This window comes from Panthera uncia, chromosome B4 (assembly GCF_023721935.1).
Source record: "Panthera uncia isolate 11264 chromosome B4, Puncia_PCG_1.0, whole genome shotgun sequence".
In the NCBI taxonomy this organism is placed as follows: Eukaryota; Metazoa; Chordata; class Mammalia; order Carnivora; family Felidae; genus Panthera; species Panthera uncia.
Window position 1 is genome coordinate 132,956,783 of NC_064809.1, and position 19,354 is coordinate 132,976,136.

General features: G+C 52.0%; 1 protein-coding gene across 9 annotated transcripts in view; it reads right to left on the reverse strand.

Annotated features, from left to right (window-relative positions):
- Positions 1–19,354, reverse strand: part of EFCAB6 (EF-hand calcium binding domain 6) — a 244,502-nt gene that overhangs the window by 19,209 nt on the left and 205,939 nt on the right. For all 9 annotated transcript variants that reach the window (XM_049626480.1, XM_049626482.1, XM_049626481.1 and 6 more), the window contains one exon: positions 839–1,066. In XM_049626480.1, coding sequence (XP_049482437.1) covers positions 839–1,066 — 228 coding nt within the window. The remainder of the gene's footprint in view (positions 1–838; positions 1,067–19,354) is intronic.

Consider the following 19,354-nt stretch of genomic DNA (forward strand, 5'->3'; position numbering starts at 1 on the left):
AGAGCACCACTGGTTTTTGAGGAGGGAGCCGCAGAGAATCCCTTCTGGGGGTTCTGTGTGGGGCAGCAGGGCCTCAGAGAGGGTGGCCTTGTCCAGCCTGTGCGGTGGGCACGTCACCAGCACCCCAGGCATCCGGAAGTGCTAGCAACAGAACCAGGGAGAGGGAAGGGGAGGGGAGGCAGGGTGGCGGGAGGCCCAGAGCAACTCACAGGCTCTGAGCTGCCCCGTTCAGGTGTTGGGGGAAGACCGGCTGCCTCTTGGGGTCACACAAGCTCTGGGATTATCCAGGGAAGGAGAGGGAGAGTGGCCGCTGGAACCGAGTTTAATTTGATTTAAAAAATAAAAGTGACTGGGGCACTTGGGCAGTTCAGTTGGTTAAACATCCAAATCTTGATTTCGGCTCAGGTCCCGATCTCATGGTTCATGAGATCAAGCCCCGTGTCAGGCTCTGTGCTGACAGTGCAGAGCCTGCTTGGGATTCTCTCTCTCTCTCTCTCTCTCTCTCTCTCTCTCTCTCTCTGTCACTCTCTCTCCCTCCCTCCCTCCCTCTTTCTCTGCCCCTCCCCTGCTTGCACACACACTCTCGTGCGCTCGTTCTCTCTCTCAATAAACTTTAAAAAATAAAGAAAAAAAGTGACATAATTTGCACCCCGATCGAAAAGTTGCAAGTCTTACTTGTCAAACAGAAAACTCCTTCAATGAGATTGAAAACAAAACAGTAACGACAACACCCCCTCCTCCGCCCCCAAGCCTTCAAGTATTCTAAACTCTCCATGCCCTGGGGAACGGTTGGCCGGGCAGTCATACGTTAGGATGAGGAACCAAATGCATTTCTTACTTGCTCATCGGTCAGAACCTGCACGTGGCGAGCACAAAGAGCCCTGAATTCGTCCCTGGAGGCGGTGTTCGTTTTCATGGTGTCGAAGTTGTCAAACTCCTGAGCAATCGCACAGTAACAGGAGCCCACTGCCTTGTGGATCCGAGCCAGGAGCTCCTGGTGTGCTGTTTCCTTGGGAGTCGTGGGTGGTGGGCCTTGGGGCATTTTCTCGGCCCACTCGGCAGCAGTCTGGGCAAAGCAGAGAGGAAGATTGATTCACTTAATAAATTATAAGTCATCTCGTGGCTCTGGGTCCCGGGGGAGCCCCAACCAGAGGTTCGGACCTGGCTGACGGGGAAGCCTGGGCTCACCGACCATGGAAGAAGGAGCAAAAGTGAGTCAGTGCCACCAGGCAGGCTGCATGCAGAGTCGGCCCGGGGAGGGCGGGACTTTGTCCTCATCGGTTCACTCACTCGGTCTGTCTTTTGGTCCATTTCACAAACACACAGCGAGTGTCTGCTCTGAGGTAAGGGGCGGAACACGGGGTATGTCTCTGGACTGCTTTTATTTCCTGACATTAGTGCAGTGGATTTATACTTACAGCGGTTAGAATCTGAAAGGCAGGTTTCAATGGCCGTTACTACGTGATGCTGCAGCGCCACTGTGGGCTAAGTGTTCCCTTAAGCCCCAGATTTCTCAAGGCTCACAGAGATTGAGTCACGGCGAGGGCAGAATTTGTGGGGTCGGAGGCAGAGGCGGGCAGAGGACCAGACCCCTAGCATTCTACACCTCTTCCTGGGCAGCGCGCCTGCGGGTTGGGGCCTCAGGACGCTGTCCATGGTGCCAGGGAGCCCCGAGGAAGGGCTAGCGGCAACCTGGGCTCGGGGACCCCCTTCTGGAGGGAGGAGGAATGGGCTCTGGGGAAAGAGGGGCAGAGGAGGACCTTCTTAGTGTATGTTTAGGCTTCTGGGCTGGCAAGAGGGCTTGGGCAAGGTGAGCAGGAGGGGTCTGGGGAAGACCACAGCCCACGTTCTGCACATGCTGATGCCCACAATGGTGGACAGGTGGGACAGCAGGTGCGCCAGTCAGGAGCACAGACTGAGCTCACAATGAAGCCAGACTTGGGGGACCGGGGCTCAGAGGGCAGCTGCGTCCCGAGCCTCCTGAGAGGGGACAGCGCTCAGGGATGCAGTCCTCGCATCACCTACTTGCTGCAGTCAGAAAAAAGCCCCCCACAACCAGACCTGTGGCCCCTGCATCAGCAGCTCAGCTCTTCGGGTTTGAGGAAGGGGTGAGGCTGGAGGTGGGAGGGGACACCGGGCTCCGTGAGAACCCACAGGTGACGACGCACAAGAGCTGTCCCCGGAACCAGGGTGGACTCTGAAATACGCTGCACTGCCTCCCTCAAACCCCGCCGTGCCTGTCAGCTGCAGCACCTCTCATGACGCACGGCGCTGTGCTGAGACCTTTACGAGATTTTCACGACTAATCCCCCCCCCGAAAACGGTCATGTCTCATTTTCAGCAATATATGTATCATGCGTTACTATCCTTCAGGACAGATCATAATGTTACTTTATGAAGTCGGGTCAAACACAGAGTGCTGCTGCAAATATCTTCAAAAATGTACCCACACTACACTCGGACCACAGCCTGTCTCATCTTCAACCGCCGAAAGGTTAAAAGGAGCTTTTAAATACGCCCTCTTGGAGACATTCAAGGCAAATGAATGCCTTTCCTTTTTCATTCTAGAAACTAAGAGTGATGTTACTGACGGGGATGATACCTGTTCCAACAGTTAAAGTTCACCTCCCATAGCTAAGCACGTGGCTAGCCCCCCAAACGTCCCAAGGGGTGCTGGTGTTCAGATTGCAAAGGGAGCCCCGCCCCCCCGACGGAGGGTCACGCTCAGACTGCATCCTCACACTTGTCACTCCTTTGTGTCCCGAGAAGGGTGGGCCCCAGGTGGACGTAACTGGAAAGAACACGGGTGGACAATCTACAATCTAGCACCAGAAGGTGGGAGCCCTGAGCCCTGGGTCTGATGCTAGACTCTCCCTCTAACACACTGTGTGGCCCCATGCAAGCCACTAGCCCCTTCTGCCTCGGTCTCCTCATCCATCAGGGCAGAGTAAAGGTGACATGACATGATATATGTCAGTGCTCTCTGAAAGTGTTAAAACGCACAGCAAATGGGAAGTACTACTCTTCTAGCAACAGGTATAGAAGAATTCTCACCAGGCGGATTACGCAACCTTAGGTTAATATGGTTTTAGCTCCAGAGGAAACTGAATCGTTTTTAAGCAAAATATAGATTACTAAATTTAACTTGAGTATTAGAAAGGTCTGAATAGACAGGTAACCATAAAAGAAACTGAAAAGGCTCTTATAAGATCTCCCATCTATTATTAAAAAGGTGCCAAGCCTAGCTGATTTTAAGGGCAAGCTGAATCTCACTTTTATGCAATAGATAATTTTTATGTAAGTCAAATTGTTCCAGCACACGGACAGGAATACATAGTATTCCAGCTCGTTATATATCTCCCTAATACCTAAATGTGGTAAACACTTGAAATAAAAAATGTGAACCAACCTAATTTGTGGACATTAATGTGAAGACATTAAAACATTTTTTAAAAGACCATTAGAGATATTTAGCACCATCGTCCTTTTTTTAAATAAAAAATCAACTAGGATTTATTCCAAGTGTACGAGTCCTCTAAGAATTAGCAAATCTTGCGACACCTGGGTAGCTCAGTCGGTTGAACGTCCGACTTCTGCTGAGGTCATGATCTCGCAGTTTGAGTTCAAGCCCCACGTCGGGCTCTGTGCTGACAGCTCAGAGCCTGGAGCCTGCTTTGGACTCTGTCTCTCTCTCTCTCTCTCTGCCCCACCCCCACTTGCCTTCTGTCGGTCTGTCTCTCTCTCAAAAATAAACATTAAAAACATTTTAAAGAATTAGCAAATCTTTCAATTCCTTACATTAGGTCACATACTGACAGATGGCAAAACGGCATTAACAAAATTCAGCAGCTCTTCCTGATAGAAATGGTACAGAATACAATAGATAAACCACATAGAAATAAAACGAAGACTTTATGTGTAATACTCCCTCCCTATAAGAGAATATTAGCCAGATGCCATCTGCAAACATATTAAATGGGTGACAAAGCGTTAAAGTCAGAAACATGATAGGCATGCTCACTGTCAGTTCTATGATTCACATTTTTAGAGACTCCAGCTTTTGAAATAAGACAAGAAGATGAAATAAATGGCATAAATGTTGAAAGACAAGATTCATCCTTATTTGTGGATGTGACTGCACAAGTAGGAAGTTCAAGACAACGAGGAAAGTGCCTGCAATGAAGCCAAAAATGCAAAAAAGCAAGACCATTTTGGGGGCAGTAATTATAACTCATTAGGAATTGTGTTGTGAAAACAACACACGTTTACATTAGTGACAAGCTCTTGAGTATCTTGGGAGAAATTTCATATGCAAGAGTAAGGTATACAGAGACAGCGGTGCACGTTCTGGGGGGGAGGGGTAGAAAGCAAGGATGGAATGGCAAAAGGACGTGCACTGTGATCCCAGATGTGAAGACTGCATTTCAAAAGGTCTTCTCGAATTATAAATACGAATTAATAAAATCCTAAGAAACATCTCAATGGATGGGGCGCCTGGGTGGCTCGGTGGGTTGAGCGTCCGACTTTGGCTCAGGTCATGATCTCACGGTTTGTGAGTTTGAGCCCTGCGTCGGGCTCTGTGCTGACGGCTCGGAACCTGGAGCCTGCTTCCGATTCTGTGTCTCCCTCTCTCTCTGCCCCTCCCCCGTTCATGCTCTGTCTCTCTCTCTCTGTCAAAAATGAATAAACATAAAAAAATGTTTAAACCATTAGACACGGGGCGCCTGGGTGGCTCAGTCGGTTAAGCCTCCGACTTCAGCTCAGGTCACGATCTCACGGTCCGTGAGTTCGAGCCCCGCATCGGGCTCTGGGCTGATGGCTCGGAGCCTGGAGCCTGCTTCCGATTCTGTGTCTCCCTCTCTCTCTGCCCCTCCCCCGTTCATGCTCTGTCTCTCTCTGTTTCAAAAATAAATAAACGTTAAAAAAAAAATTTTTTTTTTAAATAAATAAACCATTAGACACATGGACACGAAATTAAAGTTGATATGGAAAAATAAATATAGAGAATAGCCGCGACATTTTTGGGAAAGGCAAGTAATCAAGCCTTTGACCTGCTGGATATTAAAATGTCATAAACGTGCTACGATCGGAGTAGCGTAGCTGGTCTCGGACCATGCCAGTAAATCCGTGGCCACCTGCTCGGGCCGTTGACGGGTGGGAAACAGGCCTCTGCTGTGGCTGGGCCATGACGTCAAGGCTACCGAAGGAGCGGGGAACGGCGTGGCTGACCCCAAGTCAGCTCTGGGTTAAGAGCGGTCCTCGCAAGCAAGAAAGAACATCCGAGCTTCACCAAGGAAAGTTCCTTCTTCTCTCCTGACTCGTCAACTTCAAGCCATCGGCCTCCCGAGGTCTCCACCTCCGCAAATGGAGCATGTGCTCCGAGGAGCTCGGGCCCGGAGTCACCTGCGAAAGACCTACCCCCACTCCCTAACCGCCCACGATCCCAATGGAAGTTGACTCTCCATTCTCACCTCCTGGTCCAAGCCACCATCGTCTCTTGCACAGATTACTGCAACTGTCTCCCTGCTTCCACGCGCAGCCATCGCCCTCTGTGGATGACCTTTTTAAAGTGCACACACACCTGTACACACACCCCCCCGCCCCCAAGTATTAACACTTGTTCCCTCGACGGAGTGGTAGGCGAGGGCAGAGCCATCATTAAAAAGCCATCGTCCCATCGCTTCTCGGCCTTTTGGCTAAGATCAAGTGTAAAAAGCCATCGTCCCTCTCTTCTGAGAATGATCTTTTTAAGGTGTACATCAGGTCAAGCAAAACTCTCAAAAGGCTTCACCTGTTGCCCAGAGTAACAGGCAGAGCTTCACAATGGCCCTCCCTGACTTGCCCTCATTACCCTCTGACCTCGCCTCTGTGACTGTCTTCCTTGCTCACTCTGCTCAGAGCCACCAGGCCTCTTGCTTTGCTTCAAACACAGCCAGCGCCTTTCTGCCTCAGGGCCTTTGCACTTGCCGTTTGCAGACTTCCCTCAAGGTCTTTAGAACATGTTTAGAACCACCCTCCACACTCCCTCTCCCCTGTCCTCGCTGGTGTTCTGTGGTGCTTTTTGTTCTCCGATCCCCTGTGTGTTTATTCCCTGATTGTCTTCTTCACCCTAACAGAAGATAAGCCTCATGAAGGCAAGGGCCCTAGTCTTTTGTTCACTGCTGAATCCCCCGCTGACTTGGCACGCAGCAGGGTCTTATGCTTGTTCAAAGAAAGAACGGATAAGCAATGCACCCATAGAACGGAAAATGTCACGACCAATGCAACGAATGAACTGGTGGGATCCTTGTGGGCCACTCGGGGCAGTGGCCCTGAACCTACGGTTAAAAGTCTCTGACCTTGTCACGATGCAAAGCAGAGGAAATGAAAATGAGATCCGACTGTTTTCTTTTAACAAACTGGCACATTTTTTGACTGATGAGCTCAATGCTGGAACAGGCGGAATAAGGGATCTAAAGCCGTAACAAGTTCCTGTGACCCAGCACCTCTCCTTTCAGGACTCTCCTTAAGGAAAGAAACACAGTGAGCTCGTGGGATTATGATCATTACAGGATTATTTACAAAATTTACGAGACAGAGAAAAAAACTGGCGACAACTTGGATGTCTGACATCGGGGCAACGGTTAAATAAGATATGATATTTCTATAGGACGGATTACAATGCAGCTATTTACAGTCTTTTAAGGAATTATTTAACGATACGGTAAAACGTCTGTGACGTACTAAGTGGAAAAGAACCATAAAATGGTCCAAGTGATCACATAAACACAGACACAAGACACAGACACACGAATATTAGCGCTTGCTCTCTGGGTGGAGAGGTAAGGGAAGACAGAGTCAGGAGGATGACGGGAACTCCCCAGCCAGGAGTCCTGCCGCCCCCGGGGGTCAGGGGTCCTGAGGTCCGGGGCTTGGGACAGTCTGGTTGTGAACGGTGCTGCTGAGAGCCTGGGCAGGGAGCCCTGCTCAGTGGGACAGCCCTGGATGTGAATGCGACCCCTGCTGTCCACCTGTGCACGCGTCTGAGTGACGCCTGACTCCCAGAGCCCTGTGCTCACACGGGTGAGCACCTGTGCTGGTGCACTCGCAGAGAATGAACGCGGAATGCACGCCCTCGAGTACTGTATGGAGTCTCACCAACACCCGTGGGACATCTGCTGTGTGCCAGGCGCTCTTCCGGATACTGGGGAGGCGGAGGTTAAGAAGTAATCCTTTGAAAAAGTCTCTGCCCAGGGGGAGTGTCGAGGGGGGGATAGAGAGAGACCGGGGCGAAGTCTCGGGGGCGAGCGGAGATCCTAAGCGGGTCGTGTGGTCTGAGAAGGGGGCACCCTGCCAGGGACGTAGCTGGGCCTCCCTGAGGAGGAGGGACTGACCTGGGAGGCAAGGAAAGGCAGGGGCAAGTCAGCCAAAGACCCGGAGCTGGAGGCCACGTCCTCACACGGCAAGGTCGGGAGGCTGGGGAATGCCCGGGGTCGGAAAGAGACAAAGGCGCTGGCCCGCAGATTCCGGGCTCTTTGCACACATGCCCCCCACCCCCAGCCCTCCCCCGGGCCGGGGACACACGCGGGCACTTCCCAAGGAGAACAGAAGCGGCACAATTTCGTGGCCAACACACAAGAGTGTGGGTGACTGAAACTTCTCACCAAGGTGGATTTGCTGCCCGAGGGAAATACTCTTTTCCTGCCTGCAGCAATAATTACTGCGTGTTCGCTGTCGAAAACTTAGCAACGACAAAAAGGGTACGAAGAACGCACGAGGATCACCAATAACGCCACCCCCAGCGGCACCATCGTCATCACCTCGGTGCCCAGGGATGTGCCACGGACCTGGAGGTCCCCGGGCCCGCGGCCGCTCCGCACGCCACGCTGCCCAGGGCACCCACCGGCCTCTGAAGGGCAGAGCCTCCTGGCTCTTCCGTCAGGGCGCTTAGGAGCCGAATCCGTTAGGCACCCGCATTCTGGTTCCCATCCCTGCTTTTTAACAAAGCCGCTCAGCCACCGCCAGCCTCGCTCCGAGGGACTGAAGACGCCAGGGAAGAACAGATGGCTCTTGGTCTGGCGCGTCTGTGTCCTGGCGCTTCTCACGTGATCATTATATCTGAATGGGGGAAAGAAATGGTGCTTTTTCTATAACTAGAAGGAATGTGTCTCCTAATCAGAAAGGACACCGCTATCTTGAGATGCAAATGTCACTTTCCGATACTAGCTACGCTTCCCATAAAAGGCACCCTCACCCGGCACAGCACAGAGAAGGAATCGGGTGCCGGGCGCCCACCTTCGTCCACACCGTTGTCTGGAACGGGAGCCGCGGGGCCCGCACCTCGGTGCTCCAGCCCTCGACGGCTCATCTGACAACTGTATGCATGCCTGGCTGTGCCGGGTACTGTTTAAATGCAAAGAAGAAAAAGAAAAAAAAAAAAAAAGTGGAATCCTGTACACCATAGGTCTGACCCTGCTGGAGAATGATTTATATGTTTCGAAGGAATTTTCCCTCATTTACCCAAGGGTACTCATGGAGCCTTGTTTTACCCATTGTCCCTCTTGATGTTGCAGAGAAAAACCGTCCCCCACTGCCACAGAGAAAATTCCTGGTCCCTGTTGGCGAAACATATAAAAGAAATAACGTCCCAATACATGAAGTATACAATCCTCACAGAGCCTGCAAATAACTGGGAGTGCTTCAGTTTCAAACATACCCACGTATCTCACTTAGTAAAAACCAAGTCCCGGCTTTACAACATAAACCTGTGGTTCCAAATCCAGCCATTGCTCAGGATCCCCCAAGGGCTGCCCAGTGGGTGGGAGTCAGAGGGAAGCAGTGTGTGCGGGCAGGTCGGAGGGAGGAAGTCTAGGGGGGTCCGAGGGAGGCAGCCTGGGTGGGGGAGACCAGAGGGAAGAAGTCTAAGTTGAGGGGGTCAAAGAGAAGCGAGCGTGGACCTACGCAGAATTCATTTGGAGCCCATCCCTTTGGCCCAGCTTCAGGGCTCCTCTCCCTCTTCCAGGCTGATGTCTCTGCCACTGTCTTGGGCCCTCACACAGCCATTGGCTGAAGACATGGGGAGAGCCTTGTAGGCACAGCGCTGGGATCCCCAGCCCGTGGCTCATCCTCCCCGCTCAGGCCAGGGCCATCTCTGGGCCCCTGCACGAGCACACTAAGAAGGGGCCCGCCTGGCCGCTGCGGGAGCACAGTAATCCAACAAGGGTGTGCCAACCGGATGGAGTGCACCTGCCGGGGCCAGACCTTCAGGCGGAGGGTGCTGGGCCTGGAGGGCAGGGACATGAACCAAGGGCTTTGGGGCTGCTGAATGGAGCTGAGCTCTGCCTTTTTCTTATGGCCTTGAGCAAGACATACAGCCCTCTCTGCCTCATTTTCCTCACCGGGATAAAAACAGAACCATCACGAAGGGCGGGCCTGGGATTTCAGCAAAATAAAACCGTGCAGTGTTTGGCTCAGTGCCTGGCAAACGTGGGCTGCCATTCTCGCTGCTGTTGCTGCTGCTGCTGGGGGGTGTTATTACAGATATTTTTGCCTGAGTCTGCCAGACCTGGGTTTGAGTCTCAGCTCCCGGTTAACACCGTTTCTATCCTGAGTAATCGGAGGCATTCTGGTGCATTCTATACCTGTAGGTCAGGCCACCTGCCAGGGAGGTGGAAGCCAGGTCTGAGGTGTGGTCACGCACCCCAGGAGCCGGGGCATGAGCCCAGGTACCCCGTGACTGTTCCACAGGACCCGGGTCTCCTGAGCAGCTGCCCCAGGGCCCTGGGCGGCAGGGGTGCCGGAGGTCAGGTCATGGGCTCAGATTCAGGATGGCTAAGCCAGCGCCTTGGTCGGACATCGTGTGGCTGGCGACTTCACGCGAGTCACTTCACCTCTCTGGGTGTAGGCTCTCCGTCTGTAAAGTAGTGACAGCCACAGCAGTCGAAGAGAACCATCCAGCAGAACGCAGACACAATCAAGGAGCACACCATCCATTTCAGGAAGGCACTGTACCAGCCCGCCTGAGATAAAGATGAATTAGCCTGTCTCTGCTGCGGGAAACTCACATTTGAAGCGGCGGGGGAAGCTCCAGGCGAGGGGCTGGCTGACCTGCCTCTAACCCAGGAGAGGGAGCAGCACTTGAGGAGGGGGTTAAGCCGGCGGCAAGAACCAGGGTGTGTGCTCCAGAAGGGTTAACTGAACCCGGAATTTTGTTAGCTCCCATGCAGTCTGTCGTACGCTTCTTGCAACAGCTCGAACAGGGGAATGATTCCCAAAAAGAACCTTCCAGCATCCTGTCACTAAGTTATGTCCAGCCACGGTCTTGGCTGACTTAGGAAATCGATTTTGCACTACATTGTATCCCAAACAGCTTCTCTAGATATAACAGGGAAGAGGGAACGTAATAGGGAAGAGGTGGACTGAATTGTCAACTAACCCAATAGAGCTGGAAACGGAGACACACATATATTTGTTCCCTTGTGGGATATTGCATTCAAGGCTCTATTTTTCTCAACTCTCCCTGTATCCACGTCCTATGTCTGCCACGTGGCTTTGGATTCAGCCATACGACTTGCTTTGGGCAAGGGAATGTTGGCAAGTATAACATGAACAAAGAATATAAAAAGCACTTGTGTGACTGGGCAAATCCTCCTGTGCCAGCGACACTGTCTTGAGAAGAACAGGCCTGGGGCACAGCACTGGTCCGAAGAGGAGGGTGAGAACACGTGGAACAGAGATGACCCAGGCATGCCACCCAGAGCTGAGCCAGCCTAGATCGGTCACAATACAGATGGAAAAACGAAATAAATGCTGCTGTTGTGGAGATGTCGTGGTTGTTTGTTACTTAGCAGTAGCTGACCAACACAGTTCTGAATGTCTAGTCAGTAAGAAATAGATGAGAGTGGGCACAGAGTACAAAGAAAAGGAGTTAAGTTGTTTGGTGTGGATGGTTTGTTGCGCTCAGTGTTCCTTGACGATGGGCACGCTGCAAGGGAACTTTGAGACCCTCCTCCTGAGGGTGTCCCAGGTGGCGGTCACCTGGCTGGGAGCAACAGGCTTGACAGTGTGGTGTATCCAGGCGTCACATTAGAAATATGTTGGTGGAGGGGCGTCTGGGTGGCTCAGTCGGTTGAGCGTCCGACTTTGGCTCAGGTCATGATCTCACAGTTCGTGGGTTAGAGCCCCGCCTCGGGCTCTGTGCCGACAGCTCGGAGCCTGGAGCCTGCTTCTGATTCTGTGTCTCCCTCTCTCTCTCCCCCTCTCTTGCTCATGCTCTGTCTCTCTCTGTCTCAAAAATAAATATAAACATTAAAAAAAAATTTTAAAGAAATATGTTGGTGTATTAATTTAACTATTACGAAGGTTATAATTAGCTAATCAGATAGCACAATTCTCCTACTAAGTTTTGTTCTAAATACTTAGGGACACAATTGTATAGTTTCTCAAGGATTCCTTACAGGAGGAAAAAAAAAAAAACCACAACCTCAAACTTCATACAGAATAAGAACACAGCAGGTAGCAAAACTCCTAATTAGAAATACTCTGTAAAGAATTCCTCCACTTCCTTTTAAAGAACAGTATAATTACTTCTAAGAATCGAAAAACTGCTTCATTTGATCAAATATTTTGATTAGCAAAGAAAATTAATCGTACTGTATCTTCATTTGTATTTACAGTGAATAAATGAATGTTAAAAATAACAACATAAGCGAGACTGCCTGTCAAAAAACAAGAAAAAAAGATAAAACGTTAAAAAATCCAGATGAACATAAAGTGGAAGCTCTGTGCACAAGCGCACTGCTGTAGACACTTACCACCGTATCGTGACCCAGACTCTTGCCACTCTGAGAGCCCCCCAACCCCCCCCCCCACCGAGGGTGGACTCTCGTCCACTAGGAGGTCTCGAGATCTGAGTGACCAGCGAATTGGTGTCCATGACCCAGTGCTCTGTTTGCGGAAGTGGGGGAGTGACAGTAGGGTTCCAGGCATAACCCAGGTTTCATGGCGCCATGACCACTGCCTAGACCTGAGATCTCTTTCCATGCAAGAATTCCTTCTGGGCAATGAGTAATGGTCGGTCTAAAGGTTCCCAGAACTTCCTTTGGAAAGGCTGTAACCAAGACATGCGTCCAGTCAACTGAACCAAGGTACTGAGACCCAGTTCCGGAGGCCACCTTTCAATGCGCCTCCATCATGCAGGTGCTGGGCTAGGGTGTTATGGAAGGTCCTCCAATCCTTGAATCACCCCCTGAGGCAGCCATGGTTCTCCCTGTTGTTTAGACAAAGGGAGAGGGGCTGAGCTTCGAGGGGTGAGGACTCCCCTGCGGTTGGACCCCAGGCTACTCCCCTCAACTGACAATAGAGCTCGAGATGGTCTGATGTCAGGGCTACGCTCCTCCCAAGCAGCATGACTACAGCCGCCTACCACACGCATGAGAATATAAGTACCTACCAGTCATAAGGACGTGACAACTCATACATAGGACGAGGACCTACCCACTGTGTATCGCGCGTTGGCCCAGGCACTGGGAACAGAGGCCTGGATGGCAGGCTGACCCCCTGCCCTGGAGGAGCGGAAGCTTTTGCAGATGGCTGGGGGAGCCAGGCGGGGAAGGGAGACCCGCCCTGACAGCCCCGCCCTGGGCCTGCCTCCCTGAGCCTTTCCCTCTCTGGCCTCACCCCCACTGCTCTTGCCCTCTCCCCTCACCCCAACCCATGCGAGTCATGCCCACAGTGAGGAGCCGTCCCCACGCGGGTCTCTGCACGCGCGGGTGCCCACCCGGGAAGCCCCATCTCCCAACATCCCGGCTTGGCACAAGCTCATCGAAGCTGCTGGCTCTCCTCTCTGCCCTGATGATGCAGGGCAAGTCCTCCCTCCTCTGGTTCCAAGCTCACCTCCATCAGACAGCTCGACACTCACAAAGGATCTCTCCAAGACGCCTTTGCAAACGCCCAATTCACAACCCCTTCGCCAGCGTGAAATTGCCATAAAATGCAGGGAAATAAAGGAAACATTTGAGCCACCCCTTCAACCCTTTAATGAGTCAATAAACTCATGGCTGAAGTCGTTTATGAAACTATTAAAATAAATTCTTCCACTCAAATAAATCCCACACCATATAATCACATCATTACTAAACATTAAACATTAAACACACACTCACCGAAGGAGGAGAGAATAAAAGAAAGAATAGCGAATGCAAATATTTGGGGTTTGCTGTGCTCGGTACCAGGCAAAGCTCTTTCCGCATTAACCCACTAATCCAAGTAACAGTCGCACAGGGTGGACGTGAGGACGTGGGGTCCCATCTGATGGGAGGACTCTGAGAGCACGAGCCTGCTGGCTCTTCACTTCTAGCCGTGTGACCGGGAATGGATGCCTTGACCTCTCTGTACCTCAGTTTCCTCAACTGCAAAATAGGGATAATGATAGTGCCCGCACCTTCAAAGGCTGCTGTCAGGAGGTTGGCTGGGTTAATTTACGTACAGGCTTAGACCAGCGCCTGCACAATGTGTACATCTGTCGGGATGCTGGAGTCTGACTGTGGGCGACAAGATGGCGTTGGTAACTGGCCAGGTACGATCATTAGGGGGGTGGGCGACTTGCTCCTTCCTCTTAATCTCTCAGCATGGACCACCCAAATTCAGGCCTCCGTAGAACTCAAGAGATGGAACTTTCCAGTTTGCGTGCCAGTGGTCACAGCTATTTCTGCCAGAGCAGGAGGCACTCGGAGGGAAGTGGGAGTATGTCTACCTGTCTTCCCGTCTGCCCGGCCCCCAAGATGGGCCCAGTGCCTGGCACACATTCTCATCCACCTTTGATGAATGTTGGAAGCTCAGATTCTTGGGGAGCCTGGGTGGCTCAGTCAGTTAAGTGTCTGACTCTTGATTTAGGCTCAGGTCATGATCTCATGGTTTGTCAGTTTGAGCCCTGGGTCGGGCTCTGAGCCGACAGAGCAGAGCCTGCTTGGGATTTTCTCTCTCTCTCTCTCTCTTCTCAAAATAAGTAAGTAAACTTAAAAAATATTTTTTTTTAAAAAAAAGAAAGTTAAGATTCTTCCAGGAGAATACTGCATCTGAGCCAGAACACAGGTAGCTCACCTACAAGTTAGACACCAAGGCATATGACAATAAACAAGACACCAGCCCTATCTGTATTCTGGATTTTCTCTGCAAGACTTATTTGGGACAATGACTCCTTGGGTTGATTCCCGGCTTCCTGATACACTCATGACCTTGTACAGCCAATGGTACAGCACAACTCTGGTCCTTAACTGACCACAAATTATAATTAACTTACACTGTCCTGGCTCCAGAGGGATCAATGAATGGGGACCTGCCTGGCCCGGCCACGCCACAGTCCATTTATTTTGAACATCTAGGTAGCATCTCACTGAGGCTAGGAATCAAGAAAGGATGCCAAGGCGTATTGGAGAGGGCGTGCTTGTGAGAGTGTTTTGAGAACGCCAGAGCGAGTGACAGACACCGGGTGCAGCGTCGGAGGAGCTGGGACACGGAGGTGGACGAAAGCCCGTCCCCGCCCGCCCCCTCCCACCAAGCACGGAATGTTTGGGTTTGAGAAAATTCACTCACTCAGATTCATAGTGACTACTTGACTAGAAATTCAACATGGATATGCTTTCTTGCAAACCCTGTTGACTGGACAGGATCACCTCCCTGTCTGCCTGAAACGACTGTGTCTGAGAAGGGATCCCTCAGATGGAGAAGTGGTGGGAGGGCAACGTGACCTCCCTGCACAGATGGAAGGCAGCCTGTTGCGGCCCCCCTCACACTTCTGCCAGGGGCATCAGAATCCAGGCTACGCTCCCTTTGGCGGCAGCCCCTGTCCTGCCTCCAGGGCGTCCTCACTGGCAGCTGCTAGGGCAGCGGGCGCCCGGCCCCTAATCCTTCCTCGGAGGCGGCTCCAGGCGCAGGTGGGACCCGGGATGCGCGGCACAGGAGCTGTAACCGAGCCGATCTGGGAGAGTTGTTACCCTTGAAAGAGTGACTTTGCCCAGGCTAAGTGGCAGCCACGTAAGTTTGCCAGGTTGTACACCGAATTATTCATCTTCTGGGACGACGGTATTTTCATTCTGCGGCTTTTATCGCTACGGTTGGCCTCAAGCGGGCTGTCTGTATTGTGCAAATGCTGGGTCAGCGCTAGGACCAGTGCGGACGCTGATGCCCAGAGGGAACAGACATTTGGTCGTGCCAAGGTGCTGGCAGTGACCACCAGCAAGGTAGCCGGCTCACCCAGCCCAAAGGGCCAGAGCGGGGAGGTGGATGTGTCCCGTCTGCCGGACGCCCACGGGGAGCCACCCAACGCCTGGAGGCCCCGCCGGGCAGCTGCTGCCAATATCCAAGGCTACGGGTGACAATACTCCTCTTTCTCACTTTAGGCACGGTCAACCCAAGAGCCCTTCCCCCTGGCCGGTCGCCAGGGCCACCCCACGCGTCCAAGTCGGCCTGTGCTGTCCCTCACAACCTGCCACGTCCTCAGTGGTCTCGAAGACAGTAGGTAGTAAATGTTGGCTAGCAAGTGGAGAGTGAGTGAAATTTAGGGGAAATGTGTACAAAAATCATGGAGATCATAGCAAGAGGACTTTGCCTTTCTTGCCATCGGGAGCAAGAGTAAATAACAGTAATGATACATCTTAATAATTTACTTAATTTATCCCCAATAATCTTAGCACTGTTTCCTGAAAAGGGAACCCCTCGTTCTTTATCCATTCATTAAAAATTCATGGACACCATTATATTTACAATAAAAAGAAAGATAAATCCAAGTAACGCTGTTAGCAACTAACATAAATACAATGTTCATAAAAGATTACAAACATTTTGATGTGCTTTACGGTTCCTTCTTCGGCCAAAAACTACAAGCTTAAATTCTCTCTCGGAAAAACCCGCTTTCAGATTATTTAACATCTCGCTGAATGACTTTAAAGACCATATATCATGAACACAAAGTATGGGAGGATCTCATTGGCTCTCCGTGTGCTCCAATGTGACAAAGTAATTACTCTGCATTAAATAAGGATGCGTTTTGTTAAAAAATTCCATTATTTCCATGGTAATAAAGTAGAGAGATTTTATATGGGTTTCTGGTATGTCTTTTAAAAATTCTATTTCTGCTCTGAGCGATATTTTTCTATTCACCGAAGATACTGAAAGTGCACTTTAAGACTTAAAAGAAATGTTAAGCGGGGACGATTTTCTAAAAACAAGGTGATACTCTCTATTTTGCACGTAGCGTTTTGAATGTAAAATGTTTTTCCCAGAAGTGAAAAAGAGCTATTTGCAGAGGATGGAAATTCAGATAATGTTTTCACCCAGTCTGTGGGAATCTTGTGAAAAAGGCAGCGACACTATGGTTCAGTACTTGTCTTTTTTCCGCTTTTGAACTAAGCCACCGGGTAGCATTTCGGTTTCAGTACTCCGTCCCCCCTTCCTTCATGCCACACTGGTTCGTGCTTCTCGTCTTGAATCGGGGTGTGACGGTTTGGCAGGAGGGAGGAGGCATGCAAAGACGGGGGCCCCTCTGCGTTTCCCCGGCTCACAAGTCTCTGGGCCCCCAGGAAACCCTGCGCGTGGCTCTCGGAGCCGAGCGGGGTGCGCGAGAATGACGCGTCGCCGCGGAGGCCCCGCCCGGGCTGGGGCGTGTCGATCCGCCCTGGCCCGAGGCCCGTGACCCGCGCTTTGAGAAGTGCTGTCTGACTTTGGCGGTGCGTCATGAGGCGGCAGAAGGAGCACGGAGGAGACGCTGCCGCGCCATGCCAGAGTTGCATACCAGGATCTGAAAATAATGCGGCATCTGTTCTGAAAAGCGCTCGGATGATTTTCACATGTCATGTGTGACAGGCATACGAGACAGGAGATCAATAGAAGTTTCGGAGGACAGATTTAGCAGGGTATCCAATACAAGAAACGGGTTGTGAGTAGGTGTAAAATTCTCGTCTCTACTCTCTGCATACTTTCAGTCTATTCGAGGCCTTACAAAGCGTGTTGAAAAGTTGTTCCTTTTCCAAGAACGGATTCGGTTTGGCGAGGGATTATTCAGGGTGAACCTCCTTTGCAGGGAGCGGTACCGGCTGTCTTAATTACATTTTGGTAATCTGCTTTTAATTACTTGTCTCCCATGTGGCCCCTATAGGGGAGGGATGACGGGTATCATATTTAATGAGCTTGAGGACGATGCATTAACTATTCCCATTATTTGTTACTTCTTTTCCTTCTATTAAAAATGCCAGCCCAGGATTGAACTTTAGAAAGAGGCTCGGCTCTCCCACAGCCTCCTCCCCGTTCCAGCCACCTGACTAAGCTAACTCACGCCCTTGCTCAGAGGTCTCAGTGATCTCCAAGGGACTGAACTCTGGGGCAGAGAACAAAGGGCAGGGGTGGCCCCTGCCCCTCCCGCCCTCTGCAGAGAAACAGGAAGAAGGAAAACCCCCACATTGCTTGCTCTGACTCGAACCGCCTATGGTCGCCGCACATCGAGGCCACGCACCCTGCCTTCGTGCCGGGCTTTCAGCCTACAAGTCCCTTGATCTGCTTGTTCTCCTGGTCGACGCGCCTCTGCCCAAGTTCGGGCTTCTCAACAACGCCAGGAACAGCGGGAAGAGGGCTGTGCGGGGGTCTGGGCGAGGCCGTCTCCGTGTCCCCAGCCCCGGCCACTTCCGGCCCAGCACGCTCACTCCCGTCCCTGAGCACATTTCGCATCATCACTTATTTTGCACTTCATCCGGAAACCTCTCCGCGAGAAAATTCGGCAAAGTGTTTCCGGAGGCGAGGGAGACTCTGGGAAGGAAAATCAGGGTCAACTAACGTTCGCGAAGCAAGCTGGCCACATTGGAAGCTTCACCCTCGGTCCGGGAATTCCCGAGTGGACAGAGATGCTCACGGTGACCCGTGAGGGAGGATGGCCGTGGCCGCACTGAGGCTTGAGCCCTGCCTCCCCTGCTGGTGGGCCGGCTGCCCCCTGGCACTGGGCTGTTGGGAGGGCTCAAGGCGGTCAGGCACTATGCCGCTGGAAGGGTTTGGGCTCATACTCCTAAGTGCTCAACAGAGGCACGCTATTGCACTAGAATGCCGAGCACTGGAGGCACCTGCAGGACCAACGCCAGGGGATCGGCCAAGTCCGTTAGGACACCTGTCCCAGCAGACCCCTCCTCCCTTTTTCCTCCCCCTAGAGGCCAGAAAGCTGCGGCTGTTCCTGCCTCTCATTCCTTCACGGAGCATGGATCAGTGAAGCCTGTCTGTTCCACTTTCCAAATGTTTCTAGAACAGAGCCACGCCAGCAGATCCCTCCCGGAGCCGTGAGCCTCCCGCCACGCTCTGGTCCTTGGCCCCACTGTCTCTTCTCCAGACAGCAGCCACAGTGAGTTTTCTGAGTCTCTAACCGACGCTCCTCTGCCCCAGGTCAGCGCACTCCTCCAGCCGCCGCTTCCCTACGTCGCTTACAGTCAAAGCATTACAGCCTGCACCCTGACCCCAGGCGACAAGGCCGCCTGCCCCATCCCTCCCTGGCTGTATTTCCTCTCTCATGCCCAGGGAAGACACGCCGCAAGCTGATGGGACACCTTCCTGCCGAGTCCTTGGACCAGCTGTGTCCCCTAACGCCCCTCCCCTAGAGGTCACCTCCTCTAGACTCTTCAGACACGCCCTCCTTCTGTCCCGCTTTATTTTCCTCGGCAGCATGTTCTGGAATCTGACGTAGGATACATTTCTCGTTTCTCATCTCCCCATCTCACAAGCCCCTGGAAGGCGGGGACCGCGTCAGTCTGGGTCACTGCCGGCCCAGCACCAGCTGATCGCCGGCACGTAGGAAACGTTGGCGGATGGAGGGGTGAGTGAGCCCACACCGTGGGAGGGCACGCGTCAAAGGAAATCCAGGTTCTGGAGAAAAATCAACAGCCTGGAAGATGCCAGTGACACCACAGTAAGTGAAATGGCAGTTCTGGGGGAGACGGTGCGGGGCAGCGAGAAGCTGGGAGGTGGAATGAGAAAGCGAGGCCTCACCTCTCGTACCCACGGTCCCGAAAAAGGCCCAGGAGGGTTGTTTTAAGAAATCCAAGGGTGACCAAGAGGGGAGAAGGTATGCCGCAGGAACAAGTCTCAGTGACTGCTCTTGGGGGGCAGAGGGGTGAAGAGTTGGTCCAGTAGTCTCTGCTTTTAACGCTCTCGCCACCGTTCAATTTCCTCTCCACGGGGCATATATTACTTCGATACAAATACGAAACGATTGTTGAAAAAGAGCCTCTTAAGAGCTGAGAAAATCCGCCAACAACCCCCAAATCAGCAGCGTATGCGCGCTGTCCTACACATACCCCCAAAGGATACTCGCACAGAAAACAGGATTGGAAGTAAATACACCAAA